We start from the raw sequence: 25,864 nt of genomic DNA on the forward strand, positions 1-25,864 counted from the left end.
TGTCCTGCTCCAGCAGTCGGAAATATCCTTCAGTCAACATGTTGTAAGTCTTAACGCATGCATCGTTTCAGGGTTAAATATGAAGCGCTGCCTGCTAGGGAGTCTGTCAGATCACTTATTCATTCATTGACTTAAAAAGCGATATGAATAATAAGGCTGATTAAACCTAATTGGAGCATTGAGATGCAAACTTGATCCTCTGCCCTCTGCCCAATAATCAGGTGAGGTGACTCATCTCTCGTCTGAAGTGTTGTTTTCTTATTTAATCAGAGACATTATAAAGAGCTTTTTGGTTCTGAGAGTATTTGACAAAATATTTGAGAAGAAATCAGATCAGAACAGATATTTAGAAACCAAACATGTATAGTCAGACAAACATCTCGCTACAGTGTAGAGCCTGCACTCAAACTTTACTGTAACTTAGCTATAAAGGCAACAGTTTTCAAGCATTATAGGAGATGTGTGAACTTCTGCACATTTTAAATTGCTTAACCATATAAATGTGTTTTGCATGTATGTAAAAATACATGTTCTGTTCTTGCAATTGTGTGAATTTTGATTTATGGTTGCTCAGTCAAAAGTACTAATTTGTGTTTTCAAGTTTGTACATTACATCCGTTCATTTCCCTTTAAAACAGTTGGATTAGTTCAAAAGCAATGATTTTGCGACTACAAGCTAACAACATTGCCTTTTTGGTTTGAAAACAGATCTATAAACAGGGGTGCACACAACTTTCTCAGTGGAGTCAGTGTTTGGGGGGGGGGGGGGGGGGGGGGGGTAGCGTCAGTGGAGTACAGCGCTTCGCGATTGTCAACGGGGGGGGGGGGGGGGGGTGGTAGTAGAGTACAGAGCTTCGTGACCGCGGAGCGTGTGAACGTTGTAATCAGCTGTTTTAGCGCAGGGCTGCTGTACAGACCGACGTTAACAGCAGCCCTGTCTGTGCACACGGAGACCGACTCTGTCGTCCGGTGAACTAACCGCCTTCTGGAAAAGCTTCACATTTACGTCGGTATGCAAATGCGCTTTGTGACACAAGTGACGGTACGCATTTCAGATTGTTGCCGCGCATGCGTACCTGCGTACCAGTTATGTGCACCCCTGTCTATAAAGAAGTATTATCTATAAACTGCAAGTACACACCATTTTGTTTCAAAGGATTCACAGCAAACACTGAAACGTTACTTTAATTGCATGTATTATGTCAACACATTTCACATAACTGTATTAGGTTAGTTGAAAGCAATAATATTAAGTTGTAATACAAAATATGAGGTTGAACTTAATATTATTGCTTTCATAAGATAAGATAAGAAGTACTTTATTGATCCCAAGTTGGGAAATGTTTGTGTTGCAGCAGCATAAAAAGACATGGCATTGTACAATAAAATTAAAGGACAAAGGACAAAATGTCAACTTCTCAATAGCAATAAAATAGCAATTACAAATGTACAGTGACAAAATATAAAGCAGGATATTATATATACATAAGTATGAGTTCAAATCCCGCCTGGAACACCACCACTAGTGTGCCCTTGAGTAAGGCACTTCTTAGTTACTCCAGGGAGAATGTCCCTGTAATTGGTAATTGTAAGTCACTTTGGATAAAGGCGTCAGCTAAATGTAATGTAATGTAATGTGAGTAATGGAGTATTAGTCATCCAATCTAATACAGTTATGTGAAATCTGAAAATCAACATTTCAGTTTTTTCAGGATAGCCTGACATGACATATGTAAGACACATCGTTTCTTATATCAAAATCCCCTTCTCCCTTGGGAAAATGTCCAGAACACAGGTGCGAAGAGTGTCAATTTTGAGGTGTGAGGAAAGGAAACAAGTCCTAGTCGGACTTGTTATCTACTGTTACGTCCCCACTAAGGTCTAGGGGACCTGGAGACAATAACACACAACCAATAAAAATGAGAGTGTCAGCGTAAAGGTTGACAAAAGGTTTATTTCTTGTAAACCTAGAACTGAACAGAAATTGAACAGAAATACTCTGTGTGTGAGGAGGAGACAAAGGAGACCGTGCCAAACAAAAGAAACAAGCATAACAAAACCAGGCCTATCTCTACATCTATCCTTTGAAACCAAAACTCAAATAAAAACCCTCACTAACTAAACTACTCAGAATTGGACAAAACAGAATACAGGGGTGGCAACAATCCGCTAACCTAATCTAATCTAATCTAAACATTAGTTACCTACGTGATGAGAAATGTACAGTTGCTAAACACTGCAGTCGAATTGCAGGCTCCTCCATCAGCAACAGGCCCAGAGTGAGAGAGAGCGAGAAGACTTCCTGGGTGCCTCCTTTATGGTCGGCCCTGGCTGCTGATAGGCCAGCTGAGGGTGAGAGGATCCAATCAGCCATCAGACACAGGTGCACAGGCAGATACCGATCAGCTGCTGATTAGCTGTGCAGAAGACAGGGAGAAGAGAGAAAAAACAGGAGGGAAGGAGAACCACACAAGTGCAGCCTGCCTGGCACGTAACATCTACCATGTGACTGATTGCTCCCCTGACTCTCAGAAACGGGGACGACGGCTTCACACCATGTCGGCCAGAGGGTCTGATTTGCAGGCCAGAGCGTCTGATTCGCAGCCCACGGCGATGGGCTGGACGCAGCCGATGCAGACGAATCTGAAGACCCAGACGTAGAGGCAGCTGGACATAGCCACGGTGAAGATGAGCAGCAGGAGGCTGACCACGGAGTGATGGCCCAGAGTGGAGAGCATGGAGGAGGAGTCGCTGGGCTTCTGGGCTAGAAGAAGAAGCAGGAGAGAAGAGGTTAAAGGTCACCTATTATGCAAAATCCACTTTTTCATGTCTTTTCTACATCAACATGTGTCCCCTCTGTGTAAAGAGATTCTGAAAGTTTCAGGAACAAAGATTCTCTCTCTTTTTGTCCTGATCCATTTATATAAAAACCTGTCTGAAAATGAGCTGATCAGATTTTGGCCACTTTATGATGTCATAACGATTTTTTTGGCTTGTGTAACCATTAGCCAATCAGCAACCAAGGTAACCCCCCCCCCCCCCCCACACACACCTTATCACCTGAATCTCCTCCGATAGCACCATTAGCCGTGTTCACACCGGAGTACTTTTCACCGTACTTTTCGCGTTTAGTTCCGTTAGTACCCCTTATGTCGCGTTCACACCAAAAAGAGTACTTCAAGCCGGGAACTTTTACCCCCATTTTTAGTGCCTGCTGAGAGATGGTACTTTCCTGGGGGAAAAAAGTGCCCTAGTTCTGATTGGCTGGGCGAATTGCAAACCACGCCCCGTAAAACTCTGAAATGTTTTGTAGAGCCGCCATTTTATTATCCTCGCATTAGCATTATTAGCATTAGCATTCGCCCAGCGCACAAACGCAGAGAGACTAACTTATGGCAACACAAAAGAAAACATGGGAGCGGTGGAGATGAGGAGGTGTCGGCATTCTGGCGATTTACTCGGAAGGCTTCAGTAGAAGCTGCTGGGAGTCCCAGCAGCTTCTACTGAAGCCTTCCCCAACTCCGGGGACTTCCGGCCGGGGACTTCGGGTGGCAGTATACACCGTGAAGTTGTTTGCGGCCTGCCAGTAAACCCAAAGCAGAAGAAGAAGAAGTGACGTCAGCGGCTCATTTGCATAATCTTCCCTCAGGGAACTTATTCCGGTGTGAACGCGATCTGTACTAAATGCCCTGGGGTAATAAGTGCCGGGACACTGAGTGCCGGCACTAAGTACGGCAAAGTACTCCAGTGTGAACGCGGCTATTGTGTTCTTTTTAACCAAATATCTCTCAGAGGGGCGTGGGGAGTGGCTCCTTATTTTCATCTAAAGCCTCTTGCACACCAAGCTGACACCAAAGAACACCAACGAACACGTCCCGCCGTTGCGTCGCCTTACGTCTCCTATGTTGGCCATGTTTCGCACTGGAACACACCGCAAAGACTTCAGCCGACGGCCAAGTAGCACGTACGAACTGCGCATGCGTGAGTGGCAATAACTCTCCTTACCAGCAGGCGGCGGTAGTGTGTATTCGTCATTCAAAAGAGGCAACAACCGGAAGACAGACTGCGTGATAACCGAGAGAAGAAGAACAGACTGCGTGATATAAACAAACAACAAATAGCGTGTGCGTTCCATTTTCACTCTACAGCGAGAAGCTCACGGGGCTTTCCCGAACCTGTGTCGAGAGCTGGAGTTAAATGAAATCTCAGATTTGCCTTCAATAGTTTGTTTGGGTCCCTCACTTCCGTTTCGCTTCTCATGCACTGATTCGCTAGCTGAACAGCCAATCAGAGTGATTTCTTTGGCCGACTGCCTCCCGATTCAATATGTCGAATCAGCGGCGGAAGGTGTCGGCACGGCCGAAAAGACACGACGGTGCAGTACACACCAATCTGAGTAGGGCGACACGAGGCTCATCGACGGCCCAAAAATCGGCTCGGTGTGTAAGGACCTTAAAGTAACAGACACAGAATCAGCACTTTTATTACATGTACAGCACCTTGGCTCGATCAAAAATCGTTTTTAAATGTGCTTTATAAGTAAAACTTGATTTGATTTGATTTGATTTATTCGTCCAACAGAGGGGAATTGTTGTACATCACAGGGGTTATAGTCTTTGTTGTCATAGGTGTGGTGGTGATCACCAGATGCTGGAAATGCTGCCTTCACTGGCTTTATGAGGCTTTACATAGGCACAGTGTTCTTACGGAACGTCTACACAGCAGCGTTAAAAAAATCTTGAAACGCTTCTGCCCATTCACTTTGAATGGGGTGACGTCACTTTCCCTCACTTTTCGCCGAAATGCATTGTGGGCAGCAGAGCGGAGATTTTCAGGATTTTGAGGATTCAAAGTTGAACAATGTTCAACTTTTGAGGCTGAGGTGGAAGCGTCAGCCAATCAAATCCCGTGTACGCAAATCTGACAGTTCAAGCTCTAGCCAATCAAACGGCGTGTATGCTGGGAGAGACATACCACAGGTCATTTCCTCATATTCCAAAAAATGGAGGAGAAATTAGCGGTAGCGAATCAATCACCCGGTGCTTTATGACCAGTCCCTATTTACCTACCGGGATATAAACCGGAGGAGCCAGGCATGGAGGGAGGTGGCAGAGACAGTGGTATGTTTTCGCCTGTTTTGGGAGTTTATATCCAGTTTACTTCGGGCTTTTTTGCTTCGTATGTCGCGGGCGGGAGATTCATGTGATTGGTTGCTCGCAAAAAATCCTCAAGCTTCAGATACGCCCACCTCCAAGATTTTTTTAACGCTGCTGTGTAGACGTACCGTTAGAGCTAAATGCTAACAGGCTCACAGTGACAATGCCCGCATGGTTATCTAAGCAGGTGTAATATTTACTGAGTTTAGAGTGCTAACACTTGCTAATTAACAAAACACATCTACAGTTGTGTCATACATGTCACTCAAAATCATGGTTTCACAAGGAGAAAAGTCAGAGAAAATCAACTACTAGAGTTATTAGGGTACAGCATCTGGCAACCACGAATGTTGGTACCAAAAAACTGTAACCTGAATGTATGGCAATTCATCCTGTGGGGACCTAAAGCAAAATGTCTACTTCATATTCAATAAGAGGAACAGTAAATCATTATTAGAGAAATTAAGCATTGTTTTGACATGTTAGAAGATAAATCAGAGGATAACCAAAATGATTATGATTCATCCTCAGGGGGACATGAATGTGTGCAAAAAATGTCATGGTAATCCATGCCGTAGCTGTATTAGATTAACATTAACATGCTTAGTGTAGTTGTAAGTGCACTGCCTTGCGGCCTGTAGCACCATATGTGTGGGCTGGAAAGGAGTGAGCAGAGGGTAGAATTGTCGATTCTTGTTCTGTTTGCTGTGACTATCTTCCTCACCCTCTCAGACTTTCAGTTGCGCGCGCTACGCTACCATGGAAACCAAACAATGGTGTAGCTGTATTAAAGTCCGAGTGGAAACAGTCCTGAGTAAATCTGATTTTGTCAGAAATCGGGAGAAATGCGGGAGAAATGCGGGAGAAATATGACCCCGGGAGGAAACCGGGAGAGGGCAATGAAATCGGGAGTCTCCCGCGAAAATCGGGAGGGTTGGCAAGTATGCCCTCAAGGTGGTGTAAGAGAAACAGGGAGAAGATTCATCCCCTGGGGACCTCGAATATTATAGCAATTCATCGAAAAGTGGAGATATTTCAGTCATCGGCGTCAATTTAGCCAGCCTGGATAAGTGGCTAAGAAAAAGCACAGTTAGACAAGGAAGTAGAAAGAGAAATTCACAAAGGGTAAGGAGAGAAAAACAGATCAGTGACGTGATTGTTCAACCCTTTTTGAAAGCTATCTCCTCGAGGCTGATTGGAATTCCTTTGGCGCTAGCATGAAGAACATAAATTACTGTGCGTTGAGATACTAGAGAAGGATGATGACCAGGTGCATAGACAATGCACAGAAAGAGGGAGGAGGTGAGTGGTCAAGGAATCTGAGACATCGAAATGCAATCACACGCTCCGACTCTCTGGTAAATGTATCCACTCCTTCACATTTGGCTGTTATTGTTGATGGAAGGCCAACACATAATTAAAAAATTAGGTGCATTTTTACATTTATCTCCACAAAAATGGATTGATTTCAAAGTGTGATTAATGGTTACAAAATCAAGCAGAACCATAGTTTCTATAATAATATCTTCCTCAATACGTTTTCTGGCAAAGGGCAATTTGTCTTTCGTTCTGAAGCACTGATTCAAAACCCGTGAAAAACACATCTTGCTTAAGTTATGAAAAAAATACTCCACCAAACTAAATTGTGATTTACAATCAAATGTGTTCAAATGGTTTGGTGTTTATCCTTCTTTTACGGTCAAAGTTGTTATTAAATGTGAGAAATGCAGGACAAAAATGACAATAAACTAACATTTATTACAGTAAATCTGTATCTGCAAGTTTAACAAAGTCAAATAGCACTTCGCTGTGATTATGTGGATGATTAATTATGGTGTTTCATAAGTGCTTTAGCTGAAATTATGGAATAAATTACTTCTGCATTTTTGATTTAACACACACACAACTCATACACCCACAGGGATCAAAACACAAGGGGGATGATTATCAAACATGATTATAGTCCTGATTGAAGAAGGATTTTAATTAAAAACAAACTCACCTCTGCTTAAGTGTAGGGTGAGCAGCAGACTGAGGACCATTTTAAAAGCAGCCGACATCTTCATCTTTGACTGGATTCACTTTGAGCGCAGGGAGCATTCGGACATAATATTCACCTGTTTAGAAATAAGGAAATAACGAAAAAGCACCTGATTATATATAAACGTATTTGTGTAAAAGTGACAGTTTAACTTGGTATTACAAAATCTAAAACAACACATTTTGGGCTTTCTTAAAAATCTGTTAGAGGTGTATATGTCATATTCATGGCAAACATATTAGAGAACAAATGCATTTTTACTGAAATATGGAAATGTAGACAAGAGTAGCAGCATATTTAAAATGCATATGAAGGTGCGAGGACAAGACTGCCTTCTGAAATTCAAATAGAAAATCAATATCTTAATACAAGGATATTTTAGAATGGTTTCTCTATGAATCCAGAGTCCAAAATGTAAGCTAAATGTATCCGAATTCTTCTTTTACACTAATAAACAGTTAAATGTAACTTTTCGATATCGTAAACACAGGAGAAACAAGCCACATTTTTGTATTATGCTGACTTGAAAAAGCACACAGCATGCTTGCTTATCACCGAACAAAAGATCAGATAATAAATGTTAGAGGTGAAACACAAACCTGCACGAAAACCTTCTCATGGTGTGTGACACAATCCTCTTTTCTCCTGACTCACAGGACCAGAATCTGAGATATCGCTGCAGCTCAATCCTCCAACAGGCAACAGGTTCCTCGTCAAAGAATCCCAGCACCCATAATCTATTTATTTTCAAAAAGGACACCAGGATTCAATTAGATGTGGAGGATTCGGCTTCAGCATCTGCTCAGATCGACGACTGAGAATCAACAGAAAACAACTAATGCAGACAGGCGATGTGAGACCCCTCCTCCCCCATTAGACTCAGTGGGATCCTTGCTTCCTTGGTGATTTTAGACGCTCATGCACGACGCTGATAATGGCACTCAGCTGAAATGGGGGAGAAAAAGATGTGAGAGAGAAAGAGTAAAAATAGAAACCATTAGTTTCTGAAGAAGGGCTGCTTTCAGGTCTCGATCAAATACTGTGAGTTCAGCAGGAGAATATTTTGAACGCAGCATCTTCCACTTGTGACTAGTTCCTCTTTATTGAAAAGCTCTCAGAAGATTACGAATAATGAACTGCTCGCTCCTGCAGGGTTACAAAAGAAAAGTGGATTTTTTTTATGTAAAGGTAATGTCAATTAAAACCTGCATAACATACGTGCATTCATATTCAGGGTCTGAACGGATTATAATTATATATATATACTTATTTTTTTGTAAAACCTTCCCTGCCATTGTTAATATTTCTTTTAACTTTCTTTTTGAGTTGAAAAACAATAAATAATATGCTTCTTTTAATATCCAAAAATAATATGATTTGGTCATTAAAGCACACACAACAAACTGTATCAGATGCAACCTTTTCTTGCTAGAATATGTTTTAAATCACCCCTTATCTTCCCATTCTGTTCGTCAAAATAAATATTTACAATGTCAGGATGGCAGCAAACGAAAACTGAGGGGATTGCCAGAGCGATTTGAGTTAATTCTGAGGAGGTACATTAGTGTGTGTGACAAATTGTACTATCAAACAGTTGGTTAAAAACACTGCAAGCATATGTAAACCGTAACCATGGTATTAGATAGAGAGTGGGAGTAGGGAACATCTGCAATGCTTCAAGGGGCCTTATTATGCTATTTAGGGGTTTGCTGTGTTATATAGGTTTTAGTGCATGTAAATAGTCTGCAAGGCTAAAATCCCAAAGTTCCTCCAGAGAGAGACATCACTATGTAATTTTGACACCGAAAAAACGGAGACGTTAACTTTACATAGCTGTATTAGGCTAGTTGAAAGCAATAATATTTGTTTAAACTTAATATTATTGGTTTCAAATAACCTAATACAGTTTTGTGAAATTTGCTAGCGCTGATAAGGGGCGGGACATCTCTAAGCGGTTGACCAATCACAACAGAGCCGGCCAGCTAACCAATCAGAGCAGACTGGGCTCTGGTTTCAGACAGAGGGTGAAAAGAGGTGCTGCAGCACAGACAGTATGAGAAAAATAAAGAGCTTTTTGAACATTAAAGCATGGAGACATGTAGAGACACTACATACTGATATACACCTGAACATCAGCAGGAGAGGACTCTTTAAAGTAGAGACACTACATACTGATATACACCTGAACATCAGCAGGAGAGGACTCTTTAAAGTAGATACACTACATACTGATATACACCTGAACATCAGCAGGAGAGGACTCTTTAAAGTAGAGACACTACATACTGATATACACCTGAACATCAGCAGGAGAGGACTCTTTAAAGTAGAGACACTACATACTGATATACACCTGAACATCAGCAGGAGAGGACTCTTTAAAGTAGAGACACTACACACTGATATACACCTGAACATCAGCAGGAGAGGACTCTTTAAAGTAGAGACACTACATACTGATATACACCTGAACATCAGCAGGAGAGGACTCTTTAAAGTAGAGACACTACATACTGATATACACCTGAACATCAGCAGGAGAGGACTCTTTAAAGTAGAGACACTACATACTGATATACACCTGAACATCAGCAGGAGAGGACTCTTTAAAGTAGAGGACACTACATACTGATATACACCTGAACATCAGCAGGAGAGGACTCTTTAAAGTAGAGACACTACATACTGATATACACCTGAACATCAGCAGGAGAGGACTCTTTAAAGTAGAGACACTACATACTGATATACACCTGAACATCAGCAGGAGAGGACTTCTTTAAAGTAGAGACACTACATACTGATATACACCTGAACATCAGCAGGAGAGGACTCTTTAAAGTAGAGACACTACATACTGATATACACCTGAACATCAGCAGGAGAGGACTCTTTAAAGTAGAGACACTACATACTGATATACACCTGAACATCAGCAGGAGAGGACTCTTTAAAGTAGAGACACTACATACTGATATACACCTGAACATCAGCAGGAGAGGACTCTTTAAAGTAGAGACACTACATACTGATATACACCTGAACATCAGCAGGAGAGGACTCTTTAAAGTAGAGACACTACATACTGATATACACCTGAACATCAGCAGGAGAGGACTCTTTAAAGTAGAGACACTACATACTGATATACACCTGAACATCAGCAGGAGAGGACTCTTTAAAGTAGAGACACTACATACTGATATACACCTGAACACCAGCAGGAGAGGACTCTTTAAAGTAGAGACACTACATACTGATATACACCTGAACATCAGCAAGAGAGGACTCTTTAAAGTAGAGGACACTACATACTGATATACACCTGAACATCAGCAGGAGAGGACTCTTTAAAGTAGAGACACTACATACTGATATACACCTGAACATCAGCAAGAGAGGACTCTTTAAAGTAGAGGACACTACATACTGATATACACCTGAACATCAGCAGGAGAGGACTCTTTAAAGTAGAGACACTACATACTGATATACACCTGAACACCAGCAAGAGAGGACTCTTTAAAGTAGAGACACTACATACTGATATACACCTGAACATCAGCAGGAGAGGACTCTTTAAAGTAGAGACACTACATACTGATATACACCTGAACATCAGCAGGAGAGGACTCTTTAAAGTAGAGACACTACATACTGATATACACCTGAACATCAGCAGGAGAGGACTCTTTAAAGTAGAGACCTACATACTGATATACACCTGAACATCAGCAGGAGAGGACTCTTTAAAGTAGAGACACTACATACTGATATACACCTGAACATCAGCAGGAGAGGACTCTTTAAAGTAGAGACACTACATACTGATATACACCTGAACATCAGCAGGAGAGGACTCTTTTAAAGTAGAGACACTACATACTGATATACACCTGAACACCAGCAGGAGAGGACTCTTTAAAAGTAGAGACACTACATACTGATATACACCTGAACATCAGCAGGAGAGGATCTCTTTAAGAGTAGAGACACTACATACTGATATACACCTGAACATCATCAGGAGAGGACTCTTTAAAGTAGAGACACTACATACTGATATACACCTGAACATCAGCAGGAGAGGACTCTTTAAAGTAGAGGCACTACATACTGATATACACCTGAACATCAGCAGGAGAGGACTCTTTAAAGTAGAGACACTACATACTGATATACACCTGAACATCAGCAGGAGAGGACTCTTTTAAAGTAGAGACACTACATACTGATATACACCTGAACATCAGCAGGAGAGGACTCTTTAAAGTAGAGACACTCCATACTGATATACACCTGAACATCAGTAGGAGAGGACTCTTTAAAGTAGAGACACTACATACTGATATACACCTGAACATCAGCAGGAGAGGACTCTTTAAAGTAGAGACGCTACATACTGATATACACCTGAACATCAGCAGGAGAGGACTCTTTAAAGTAGAGACACTACATACTGATATGAACCTGAACATCAGCAGGAGAGGACTCTTTAAAGTAGAGACACTAAATACTAATATACACCTGAACATCAGCAGGAGAGGACTCTTTAAAGTAGAGACACTACATACTGATATACACCTGAACATCAGCAGGAGAGGACTCTTTAAAGTAGAGACACTACATACTGATATACACCTGAACATCAGCAGGAGAGGACTCTTTAAAGTAGAGACACTACATACTGATATACACCTGAACATCAGCAGGAGAGGACTCTTTAAAGTAGAGACACTACAGTACATACTGATAAACACCTGAGCATCAGCAGGAGAGGACTCTTTAAAGTAGAGACACTAAATACTGATATGAACCTGAACATCAGCAGGAGAGGACTCTTTAAAGTAGAGACACTACATACTGATATACACCTGAACATCAGCAGGAGAGGACTCTTTAAAGTAGAGACACTACATGCTGATATACACCTGAACATCAGCATGAGAGGACTCTTTAAAGTAGAGACACTACATACTGATATGAACCTGAACATCAGCAGGAGAGGACTCTTTAAAGTAGAGACACTACATACTGATATACACCTGAACATCAGCAGGAGAGGACTCTTTAAAGTAGAGACACTACATACTGATATGAACCTGAACATCAGCAGGAGAGGACTCTTTAAAGTAGAGACACTACATACTGATATACACCTGAACATCAGCAGGAGAGGACTCTTTAAAGTAGAGACACTACATACTGATATACACCTGAACATCAGCAGGAGAGGACTCTTTAAAGTAGAGACACTCCATACTGATATACACCTGAACATCAGTAGGAGAGGACTCTTTAAAGTAGAGACACTACATACTGATATACACCTGAACATCAGCAGGAGAGGACTCTTTAAAGTAGAGACGCTACATACTGATATACACCTGAACATCAGCAGGAGAGGACTCTTTAAAGTAGAGACACTACATACTGATATGAACCTGAACATCAGCAGGAGAGGACTCTTTAAAGTAGAGACACTAAATACTAATATACACCTGAACATCAGCAGGAGAGGACTCTTTAAAGTAGAGACACTACATACTGATATACACCTGAACATCAGCAGGAGAGGACTCTTTAAAGTAGAGACACTACATACTGATATACACCTGAACATCAGCAGGAGAGGACTCTTTAAAGTAGAGACACTACATACTGATATACACCTGAACATCAGCAGGAGAGGACTCTTTAAAGTAGAGACACTACAGTACATACTGATAAACACCTGAGCATCAGCAGGAGAGGACTCTTTAAAGTAGAGACACTAAATACTGATATGAACCTGAACATCAGCAGGAGAGGACTCTTTAAAGTAGAGACACTACATACTGATATACACCTGAACATCAGCAGGAGAGGACTCTTTAAAGTAGAGACACTACATGCTGATATACACCTGAACATCAGCAGGAGAGGACTCTTTAAAGTAGAGACACTACATACTGATATGAACCTGAACATCAGCAGGAGAGGACTCTTTAAAGTAGAGACACTACATACTGATATACACCTGAACATCAGCAGGAGAGGACTCTTTAAAGTAGAGACACTACATACTGATATGAACCTGAACATCAGCAGGAGAGGACTCTTTAAAGTAGAGACACTACATACTGATATACACCTGAACATCAGCAGGAGAGGACTCTTTAAAGTAGAGACACTAAATACTAATATGCACCTGAAAATGAGCAGAATATGTCCTCATTCAATTATATTTGTATTTGATTTTGCACACTGATTCAGAGAATAAGATACCATTAAATCCACATTGTCCTCCAGGAGAGAGGAGGTTTTCTAATTAGTGTACATTTGCCATATCACTGCCATTCAAAGCACTTACAATAGACCAAGGTTAGACAGTGAAAACATGTTGCATGAATGAAAAAAACACACATACGCAGGGCCAGTGAATGGGTGATATGTTCCCATGGACGCAGAATTGTATATTTGACCCATCAGGAAGAGATCAGCAACACACTGCTTTCAGAAATCCTCCACATAATTAGAGTTGGATTTCAAGCTTTTATCTCCAGAGGGACACAGCTGTAGAAACTGGCAACCGCATTCAGAGAAGAAAGACAGCAAGAGAGTACGGGACAGAGATCAATCTCAAGAAAAGCAACAAATAAGAGGATGGAAGATGAAGGGGTATTTGCCAAAATGAGATGGAAATAAGAAAGATAGAAATAAAAGCAGAGGCAGGGATCGTTTTAGTCCACCGAATGAGTCATGCTTCAAAACAGCTGGATAGCACTCGAGCTGGATAGAATTATATTCCACAGTGATGTTTTTACATATATAATTAAAACACAGGTCTGTGAGATTGCAACTCAAGTGCATAGTGGTTTTTTTTGTATCATGATTCATTGCATAAATGGCTGTTTTGTAATGTTCTTTTCTGGGCATGTACGTGTACATATATTCGAGGCTTAAACATCGAAAACAATCGAAAATAAAGTGTGAAATATATTCTGTGTCTGTGTATATTTTTCAGTTGAATCAAATTAACGTTATCTCATTAATGATGAGCGCTTGCTTACGTTGGTATTTATTTTAAGTTATAGTCCTTTTTTTTGCACTTCCACTGTTTTTCGTGCTGAGATATGACGGAAAGTTCCAAACTAAATCGGTATTTTTACTAAAAAGACTGCAGTAAATTAATCAATTAAATTGGAATACACACTTCACTTGATTCACTTAAACCTGAAATTAACTTCAGATTAAATTCAAAGTACATTTTTGCAAGGTCGAGGTATATAAATTGTGTTTCCCATCATTTACATTGAAATTACTTTGAGAGTATTTGTTTAGCAGGCAGTATGGAGGCGAGGTCCGATAACAAAGACCACCAATTACATACATTTGAATGTGCATACTTACATGTGGATTATTGAAGGACTTGAACAAATGTGAAACTAGCCTGAATGTGTGGAAGTGCTGTGACATTTTCAGTAAGACACCTGACCTCTCTGAACAACCCATCTCACCACCTGCTGTCAGCGAAGATTAAAAAAGACACCATATTCGACTTCTGCTCCCTGAGAAAGGCTGAGCTGACATCTGTGAGATCAGGTGTGAAAATCCTGAGTGCACTTTTTAGAAAAAGGAAAAAATAATGAACTTGCCTTCATCGGCTCACTGAAGGCTTCATGGAGTTCTTCACTCTCACCACTAGACGTCGCTGTTTCCTTGTTATTCGTCTCATGATGAACCTCCTTAAAAGTGGGGTAGGTAATTCACTTCAGAAACACTTTGTGTTATATTCCATGGAATGCTCTTACATCCCGATAGCAATGAATATATTAAATGCTTTGACAAAAAATCCATAAAAAAATGTCATCTGTGGAAGCCGTAGTACTGTAAAAAGCACGACCAATCATTTTCGCCGGCCCGGCTAAAATAACTGGATGGCCTACCTGCCTGTCAGCCTTCCATCTGTGCACAAACTTATCTCGTGCCCTCATTGGTCATGTGCGCGTTCGTGTGTGTTGGAGGAGGGGCTCTGTAAGGAAGTCTGAAGGAAGGGGCAGATTTTCTCCGGTTGGGTATTTTCAAATTCTAGCGCACTCGAGCTGGTTTCTCCATTCTTACCTACCCTACCTTTGACTAACATGACCATTATTACACACAGTGTGCTTTAAGGAGATCATGAACAATGGAATCAACACTTTTTACATTACAAATACTGAAAACAAATGTAAAAAAATGCTAACTAGAGACCAACATATGAATAAGTCTGGCATCAAAAAAGTAGCTGCTAACCTAGCACAGTGTTCAGAAAAAACGCTAGACATAATATTCGAAAAAGTCGATTTTTAATATAATTTAAAGTTTTTTTTTATTTGAAGCTAAAAAAAGCAGACATTTTTACAAAATTAGCATCAAATAATAAAAACATAGATAGTAAATAAGAGGTTTGAAATGTAAAGCCAAAAAATAAGAAGATGTGTGACGAATTAAAAGTGCTTTTTATGAATGTAAAATGGCATTACATGTATTTTTTTATCTGTTAAACATGTGAAGAAAAGGACTGATTCATACATGTGATTATATAACAAATCCATCAGTCTCAATCATTAAAGATGTTGCTGTGCTATATACAAATATTAAAATATCTTTATAAACACCATGTTTACAAGCAGGCCAACATGAGGCCCCAGGCAAAGTTATAAGATGAGGCCCTCTGTTTTGCTAGTGGAGCCTCGCAGCGGCGAAACCGTGCCGCGCCACACTCATTGCGCCGCTTAAGCGCATAGGTGCGCCGCATTTTCGGCTCAGTTGAGGCACCCTCCGCAAGATGAGGCACCCTCCGCAAGGTGAGGCCCCACGCAGTCTGCATGATCGGCCTGTAGGGAGGGACGGCCCTGTTTACAAGTACATTTGTGTATCATTTTAAAAACAAAGGGTTTCTCAACAGTGGAACAAATATCTGTCTCCATTTCTGTTATGAAAATAGAATAATAACATTATCTTGTAATTGATTTTTCTGAAATGTCCCAAACTGCTTAACTGTTTCCTCTCTGAAGAAGTGCTTTGTGAGGACAACGGGAGAGAGTGGATGTATCTTTGTAACATAATAACCCTTCAACACAATAACATTCAGTCTCTTGCTCCAGAAAGTCCCTCCTTCAGTCGTTGTCTCTGGTGTTGATCGAGGAGCATCCCGAACAGCCGCTGAGTTTCTTCTCCTTGGCGTTGTAGTCGAAGTGTGGCAGAACCAGGACGCTGCCTTCAGGTTCAGTTTTCCCCGCCGAGGCTTTCTCATCCTCTGCTTTCATGATGCTCTTCACCAAACAAGTGACAGCGGCGTCAATGTTGGTGTTGTCCTGCAGAGAGATGGGGGAGGTGGAGGGTTAAAGGGGCCATTTTATGCTTATTTTCAGGTTCATATCAGTATGTAGTGGGTGTTTCTCAATGTCGAGTACGCTTGCTTGGTAGCACATGTCTTCCGAGTCACTTGCTTCAGAAGCGAGGCAAGAATACTTCCTGGCATTCGGAAAACGAAGAGTGCAACAGGCGAGCAAGTGTGCAGGTGTGCGTCATATGAGAGGCCCCGCCTTACATCTTCCACCACAGATTTGGGGAAATTGGTCCGTGCGCAAAGCATTGTGGGGATTTTAAGACTGCGGAGTCTACACAGAATTCCAAGTATGCCGGACATTGGAACAGTCCTTCGGCGGCACTCGATGACGTAGTATGCTTGAAATAGTGGCTCTGAAGCAGCTTTACTCGCGATTGAGAAACACCCTGGGTTCCCCACTAGTTTTGTCCAATTCTGAGTAGTTTAGTTAGTGAGGGTTTTTATTTGAGTTTTGGTTTCAAAGGATAGATGTAGAGATAGGCCTGGTTTTGTTATGCTTGTTTCTTTTGTTTGGCACGGTCTTCTTTGTCTCCTCCTCCTCCTCACACACAGAGGGTGTTTCTCAATCGCTAGTAAAGCTGCTTCAGAGCCACTATTTCAAGCATACTACGTCATCGAGTGCCGCCGAAGTACTGTTCCAATCTCCAGCATACTTGGAAATCTACCCGGCGTACTCCGTTTGGAGAAATATCGAGGCTGCACATGAGTAGACTCCGCGGTCTTAAAATCCCCACAATGCTTTGCGCACGGACCAATTTCCCCAAATCTGTGGCGGAAGATGTAAGGCGGGGCCTCTCATATGACGCACACCTGCACACTTGCTAGCCTGTTCCACTCTTTGTTTTCCGAATGCCAGGAAGTATTCTTGACTCGCTTCTGAAGCAAGATGCTCGGCAGACATGTGCTACCAAGCAAGCGTACTCGCGATTGAGAAACACCCAGTGTCTCTACTGCATGGGTGGCCCGCCAGCAATAATATTTGGCCCGGAAAATTATTTTGAGAATATAAATAAAATATTTTTTTGAGATTCTTTTTTCTTTTTTTATATCGGACCGACAGTCGCACATATAGGCTATAAATGTCCGAATAGAGAATCTACCTACACCTGAAGAATGCTTATTGTACTTTTATCCATGTTGAGAGTGAATGACACACAGCACAGGCACAATCTGGCAGCGGGGTGCACTGACGCTGATAGTGGATCAATAAGTAGGTGGACAGCGCGTGGTGCTGAAATAGCCAATATGCGGTTTGTGCTTTGAAAAAATTAACACCAGCTCACTAAATCATTCAAACGTAATGTTTACTTATACGTGAACAGTAACAAAGTTCAGTCAAAACATTGACAACAAAATCGGAGAAGCCGCTTGATCATGGAGGGCGAGGGGTGGTGGTGCATATGCTGCCACCACAGTTGGCAGCTTTGTTTTGAAAGAAACATTTTGGCTCATCGGACATTAATGAGAGAAAATCCCTAATGTCCGAGTGCAAGTGAATGCAGCACAAGACGCGAGCCTTGTAACCCATCCCCCGGCTCTGGCGCGAGCATGGAAATATGATTGTCATTTGAACGGGACGGCGCAAAGCGAGAAGCATTCGGTCTACAATGACAGAGAAGAGACTGTCAAGTTTGGCTGTGCTCTCAGCATTGATTCAAAACGCACTAAAGCATTGGATCTTAATAAGCTGGTGAGCAGTGGCGGACTGGCCATCTGGAGAATCACAGAACGGCACCGCAGCAGTTGACAGTTCACTAGCACCCCCCCCCTAAAAGTCTCTGGGTTTGAATTGAATTCCCGGTTTAGTGTTGCTTATTTTATTTGCAGCATGTCAACATGTTACAGGGCATCGGCATCTACGATAGGGAGCCGCTTGTATTTTGAGTAAATGGCTGTTATGTGACCTTGCATCACTTTAAAATTGTTCATAATAAAGCAAGTTTATCTTAGGTTAAGGGACAACTCTTGGCTTTCTTTCTGAAGTTGTTGTGTGCTTATTCCTGTGTGCGCAGACAGGCTTGCATGGTGACTTTTGCACACAACACAGCTTTAAAATGATCTTAATTAGAAAATACTCTGCTGTGAAATGTGTTTACAGAGAGAAAAGACAAGAGCAATAGACACTTATTTCAGGTTGAATCAATATGTGTAGGATTCACAAACACAAAAATCAGTCACATGTTACCTTGGCGGAGGTTTCGTACCAGCCGACGAAGCCGTACTCTCTGGAGAACTTCTCCATTTTGGGCAGCTTGGGGCACAGACCCTGACTCCTCTGGTCCGACTTGTTGGCCAATAGGACGACAGGAACCGGCGTTCCGTTGGTCAGGGCGACCTATAGGAAGAAAGGTGTGTTAAACAGAGCGGGAAAGTAACGAAGTACATGTACTGTAGTATTTAAGTGAAGTGCAAGTTACTCAAAATATACTTTGGTATTTCTGTTTCAGCTACTTTCTACTTCTACTTCTAATGGAGTGATAGATATAAGTAATTATAATAGCTTATTTTAATTTTAAATATAGTTCAGAGCCAATCATTTTGTAATTTTCCTATTTTTACTTTTATTAAAGATTTAGAGGGGTTTTAAATATAATTATTTGTTGAGTATTTGTCAGTAGTTTTTCAAAGATCTGAGTATTTCTTTAACCACTAATATAAACCGACTGGCAGTCTGTTCACCCAGGTATCTGAACACTTGTTGACACTTTGTTGGTCATTTGAGAACAAATATTGAGCCCTCATTTGTAGTACTCCATCCTTTTTTTAAATGCAGAGATACATCTGACACTTGAGGCACTTGATGTATGTTTCCCCACTGCATCTGTCTGCCATGAACCCTACAGAAACCTACGTGTTAGTTTTGGCCCATAGTGGACGACGGGCCTTTTTTCTGTAACCGTCTCCTGCTCTTCCTCCTCCTCTGAGTTGTCAACCTCTTCCTCTTCCTCAATCACTGCCTGTGGATCCTCATCATCTGACAGGTCTATGTCTGAGTCTCCCTCAATGATTCTGTTCAGATTTCTCTCTGCCTTGGTTAGTGAGCTGCCTCCATTTGTGTTGTGTAAAATGGGGTGAAATAAAAAGTTAACAAATCCCCATGTCCTCCTCAGAGGACAGTCATAAAAACATTTAGTTTTAGGTCAAATAATTATTACACTGCTTTGAAACTCACTACACTAACTCCTAAGATGTTCCCTTACTGTAATTAATTAAAATATTGAACTCACAACACTGGTAATTACAAAATTACAAACTTACCATTTCTCTTTCTAGTGCTTGTGTTGATGGACGCCATTTTGAAATACAATGAAATTATCTTTTTCAAAGCCACACCCCCACACATGTCATATGTTTGAAAAGCCCAGGATGTCCTCTGTGGAGTACAATTGGACTTAATGCTGTGGCATGTATAACCTCATAGTTATGGACCAAAACCAAATGTCCTCCACAGAGGACAACAATGAATGGGTGGGTCTCTGGAGGATATTCAAACTTCAATTGACTTTTACCATTTGGGTTCAAATGCATAGGAAAAACACAACTGTAGGTAATGTAAAACAAAAAAAATCCAACACAAGCTTCCTGTTGCAGATTACAATGCAGTAAAACAAGTTATTGCTTTGTCTGTGGAGGTTATAAAAAGACTTCCTGGTTTAATGGCTAGTCATGACTGAAGCAGAAGTACAAGAAGAGCGGAGAGAAGATGCTGAAACAAAACAGCACATTCACAGTGTTAAAAGAAAGGAAAATTGCACCAAGATGTGTTTGTTTTGTTAATCAAACACCTCCGAGTTCTTTACAAAGGAAGGTGAAGTGAAAGTTTGATAAACACAGATATTTCAAGAAAGTTTCCTTCAATTATGTTTCAGCTTATCAGAAGGTTTATAGGCCTTAAAAAACTGTTTTTATTATTCTGTATCTGTGTGTAAAGCAGAATATGGGAAATTATTTAAAAAAGCAGGATGGTTTGCACACTTCCCTGTTCATCTAGTTATTTGTTCATATTTTTGCCCAGTGGTATCCCAGCCTGGAATAAGTGAACCACGTCAAAATGTAGGTAGCGCAAACATAATAGAGGAAAAACCACGAGGTTGTAAGTTAATTTGAATAAATGTATTTGGGAACTGGTGACATTTCAGCAATATTCCTTTTTTGTTCTTGTCTTTTTTCACATTTTGAATTTAATTGTGTCTTTTAACTGTTAATTAGTAATTGTATTGGAACACAATTTTAAAGTTAACAAAACTAAACTGCCTATTTTCTTATTTACCTTTGAGTCCAGGTCTCCTTTCCACTTGAGGACGGCCTGAAACGTGGACAGTCGGGTCATGTCGAAAACGACGAGGGCCCCGACCGCCTCCCTGTAGTACACCCGGGTCATGTTGCCATAGCGTTCCTGCCCTAATAAAGAAGTAGAAGAAGAGAGATGACACAATAATTACTTGAGAAAATGCCTCTTTTGTTGCGTGCAAGTATGTGTTTGGCCACATGCGTGTATAACTGAATAAGCCTCTATCCTGCTCCCTAACTTCCTTCACATGATCCCAATAGAGTGGTGAATCAGCAAGTGAGCATCTGATACACACACACACACACACACACACACACACACACACACACACACACACACACACACACACACACACACACACACACACACACACACACATACCATGTATACATCACTTCAGGGGACATTACATTGACTTACATGCATTTCCTGGAGACTTATCCTAACCTTAACCATAACCAACACATGCCTAACCCTAACCAAGTCTTCACCCTAAAATTAATGATTCTCCTCATGGGGACCTCCATTTTGTCCCCATAAGGGAGGCGAGTCCCCACACGTGACTGTGTAAACAGATGTAGGTCCCCACAAGTATAGTAATACTAGGCTACACACACACACACACACACACACACACACACACACACACACACACACACACACACACATCACATACCATGTATACATCACTTCAGGGGACATTACATTGACTTACATGCATTTCCTGGAGACTTATCCTAACCTTAACCATAACCAACACATGCCTAACCCTAACCCTAAACCTAACCAAGTCTTCACCCTAAAATTAATGATTCTCCTTATGGGGACCTCCATTTTGTCCCCATAAGGGAGGCGAGTCCCCACACGTGACTGTGTAAACAGATGTAGGTCCCCACAAGTATAGTAATACTAGGCTACACACACACACACACACACACACACACACAGCACACACACGACCTACGCAGCAAAACACAGCTGATACAAAAAAAAAAACAGCCTCTGACTTGCTAGCCTAACAGCAGATGTTATCTTTTTCTGAGAGAGTGTAAGACTCTTAATGATGCTATTTGATCACTATCAGTCACAGTTTAAGACTATATGGCATATGGCACACACCTTGTAAAGACATAAGGTTTGTCCAAACACCTATAAACCAACCAAATGAAAGTTCATACAAGGTGTGTTTTCTAGATCAAATATCTAACTTCTTGCATCAACACATTGGGATTAGCCTATTTTATTAGCAACAAGTTTAAGCATAAAATACGTAAAGTCAGATTCAACACCATATGCACCTCTAGCTAAACACACAATAAAACAACTAATATCTGTATATTGGTTGTACTTAGGGTTTTTGTCCACCGTGAGTTTTAAAGCGCTCAATCTTATCTTTTGGTTTACTGTAAAGTTGTGGTTCAAATACAGTTGAACATGTATTTGCATAGAGATTGTCTTTTTATAAAAACATGTTAATATGGAGTGTATACTGTCAGAATTTGCCACTACAAGCTTATTGTCTTTCATTTCACTTCACCCGAATAAACATCCAAACACAAAACAATGATACTACTATCACTTTAAAGCACGAGAATAATGTACCACTGTTTAAACGCCTGCTATGCAATGACTACAGTGTGAATTCATTACTGGTCTAAAGTCCAGCAGATGGAAGTCTTTATGTAAATGAATGTTTCTTATCAGCGGGCATGTTCAACACCCAGACAGTCAGCAAGTGTGTGAAACAGCTGTGAGACGAGAGAGAGAGAACATCCAATTACATGCAATTAGGGAGGAATGGTGGGTTTTATAAGCAGAACACAAGTAGCTTTTCTTTAAAAATGGCTAGTCTGAAAGGTAATTGTTTACTGGAGGGTAGAGTTAAAAAAGAAATGTTCTGCAGAAACTGAGGTTAACCACATTTGGTAGGCGGTCTCTTTTCATATCATGCATCATCATCGTTGGATGATGTCAGCAAGATGCAGCCAACTTTAAACTGCAGTTTACTGGATGTGTGTTTGTGTTCTAGGTTGAATTTTACTGGTACAGTTCAATGTTGATACTTGATTAACCACAAGGTGACAAAAGAAGCATTAATGATGTGACAAAGCTTTAATTTAGGACAATTATAAATGCATTTTGACGAGTGAGGATCAGCTTTTTGCTTGCCATTTATTTGCTGCGCCTAAGTCCAAATAAAAAATGTCTTACAATAACCACTTTCATACAGAATTCCCTTGTGCTACCTGAAAAATTCACCTATAATGCTGGCAAGTTGTGACAGCATTTAAAAAAATACATGTACCAATTACTGACTAAATAATTAATCTGTTAATCAAAAATAAACTTGTATACAAAAATACATCTTAAATGGTTCAAATCCTGTAAAAAAATGTACTTCATGATATTTACAATGTATGCAACTACAAGTATTATTTACAAAGCAGAAGCATGCTGCATGCTGATAAGTCAACTTTACGAGTGGTAAATTACAGTGTATTATTCTCTTAATTAAGTTATATTTAACCATGATACCATTTTATTAAACTTGACCCAACCTTACACCAAGTTTGGATATTGGTATATACCCTGAAACTTTTTGAGCATGCAAATAAACTGTGAATACAAGCTATTGTTTAAATTAAAGTGTTTCTCTGGCTTATATAACACACAATCCTGTCATTACATCTCACTTGCAGACACAAGGTCATCTTTACGCACCAGCGATGTCCCACAGCTGCAGCCGAAGCACCGTCCCCTGGTCCCAGGTCAGCACCTTCAGGGCGAAGTCCACCCCGATGGTGGCGCGGTAATGCTGGGAGAACACCTGGTGCACGTAGCGCTTTATGATGGACGTTTTACCGACTCCTAGATCTCCGATGACCAGGACTTTGAGCAGGCGCTCGTGCTGCATTACTGCTCCGGGCGAGGACGCGCGCTGAGTGGGATGGCACGGTGATGTCTCCAATTATGGGACTCGCATGAAGGTGGGTTTGGCCACTGAGAGGCAGAATACTGTAGTGGATGCTGCAAAACTGAGCAATACGCAATATTCGACGCTGGAATGAAAACTAAGCTTTAAAAGGAACTATTTAGCAGACATAGTATTAGAAATAAAAATGTTGAGAGGACATACAGTACACTGTATATCCATAAATGTCTCTGAAAGTCGCTTTTATCTGAGTCTTGGGTCCTGCAGATGCAAAAACCTGTAAAAATGTGGTTCAAGGTGTCGTTTTGTCATCGTACAGTCCAAGCAAATCGTCAAGTGACATTGCAAAAAGTGCAAAAAAGTTTAAGAGAAAAAAGGAGAAGTTGCTGTCGTGCTGTCGAAGTGAAAGATAAAGACGTCAGTGTTATCTGCTCAGCCTGCGGTCTGTGTGCACATCTCCTGCTGTTTGGTTTGCTGCCAGAGAGCAAACTGTGCTCAGCTGGAGAGAGAACGACCACACCCCCAAAAACCCATAGTGTGAGTCTGCGTTTCAGGGTCTGCTGATATTACAGATAAAATAAAAATAAAATAAACTATTGTAAAAAAATCTGAACGAGAAAGACTAGCCATCTTGACTGGACTTCAAATGTTTCTTGGAAATGTCTGATATTGCACAAAGGCTATCCAGAATTTGGATTAGCATTTCAAAATAAAATACAACCTAACATACATCAGCATTAAACATGAACTTGTTTAACCTAAAAGTATTCAAATGATTACCTTCGTGTAGAAAATACAACAACAACAAACTCACATGAGAAGAAACTACAACTCCCAGCTTGCAACTCGTCCAGTTCCGTGTCTGCGCACTGAGATATGCGCACACGGACAGCGCACGGGAGCAGTGAGTGTGCAGCTCTGCTTTTACTGAAGTATACAAACATAACAAATCCATTATAATAATAATTTACCAAAGTAAGGCTTCCATGAGTTTAATGTTCTTTTTATTTACTTATTTAAAGATATATTAACATTCAACCCTTGTCATTATGTTCCTAACATCACAAACTGCAACAATGTATTTTGTTAATCCAACTATTACTGACAAAAACGAATACTAATACTAATAAACCGTCCACAATATTCCTTATTTTAACATGTATCTTAAGTATATGTCCGATAGTTCTCTCTCCCTCCAAACTCTCTCTTAAATGGACCACAGTGCATGGTTTTCCTTCAGTGTTGCGCCTCTGCACGGTGCTTTACGGCAGTGGTACTGATGCGGGATGAGTCAGGCTATATGATGCTGCTGCTGCTGCCATTTCATCAGCAGCGAAACGCTACAAACACACAGCAAACACACAAGTGATACCGCGGGTTTCCCCTCTGACAGCCCCCCAAAAACATCCCTGCTCCCCGGCGTGGAAACGCGCATTTCTGGGTGGTTTATTCTTGGAGCGAAAGCGCAATATCCGGTTTTTATTGCACCTGCTCTGGATGCGTTTTTCTTTCTCAAGCTCTCGATCGGGCCTGACATCAACAAGGAAATCAGTGCCGACCCCAGGGCCTGCTGTGCACGAGCGTCTGTGTGCAGGATCAGAGACAAACATCGAGCTTTTGGAGAGTTTGTGCAAGTAATCGGTGCCATGGAGTCCACACCAGCCTCCTGAAAAGCGCAAAGGGAACAGAAGAGGAACCGATCTGAGTCCGCAAGTAAGCTGCTTTCTTTTTACCATTAAAGCCATATATTTATCATGCTATTAAGCCTAAAAGTGATCTTAAGAAAGCACATAGGCCTGTATTCTGCTATTATGTGCACTGGTCTAATAATAGCCTGCAGACTGTCTGTGCTAGACTCTTTATTAGATTAATATATTTAGACAGGCCTCCACACTTTGTAGATTGTACGTTTTACTTCTTTTAAATTGTGAATTGTTTTGGCTATTATTTTATTCTTGTTTATTTTAGTTTTTACCTTTTTAGTTGTTGTATTTTTTACTTATGTTATGGTTTGTGAGCTCAGCTGTGTGCTTTTTGTATTTGTATTTATTTCTCCCTACAGCACTTTGGT

The 25,864-nt window shown here is 41.0% G+C and overlaps 1 protein-coding gene across 1 annotated transcript; it reads right to left on the reverse strand.

The window, feature by feature from the left end:
• Positions 1 to 15,658: 15,658 nt before the first annotated feature.
• Positions 15,659 to 24,293, reverse strand: zgc:162171 (uncharacterized protein LOC565931 homolog). The gene is made up of 4 exons (XM_034145597.1): positions 23,583 to 24,293; positions 20,841 to 20,971; positions 18,756 to 18,905; positions 15,659 to 16,535 (listed from the first exon to the last, which is right to left on the reverse strand). The coding sequence occupies exons 1-4, from the start codon at positions 23,773 to 23,775 to the stop codon at positions 16,338 to 16,340; spliced, it is 672 nt and encodes a 223-aa protein (XP_034001488.1). The 5' UTR covers positions 23,776 to 24,293; the 3' UTR covers positions 15,659 to 16,337.
• Positions 24,294 to 25,864: the final 1,571 nt, after the last annotated feature.

The sequence above is a fragment of the Trematomus bernacchii genome, unplaced genomic scaffold, assembly GCF_902827165.1.
Source record: "Trematomus bernacchii unplaced genomic scaffold, fTreBer1.1, whole genome shotgun sequence".
NCBI lineage: Eukaryota > Metazoa > Chordata > Actinopteri > Perciformes > Nototheniidae > Trematomus > Trematomus bernacchii.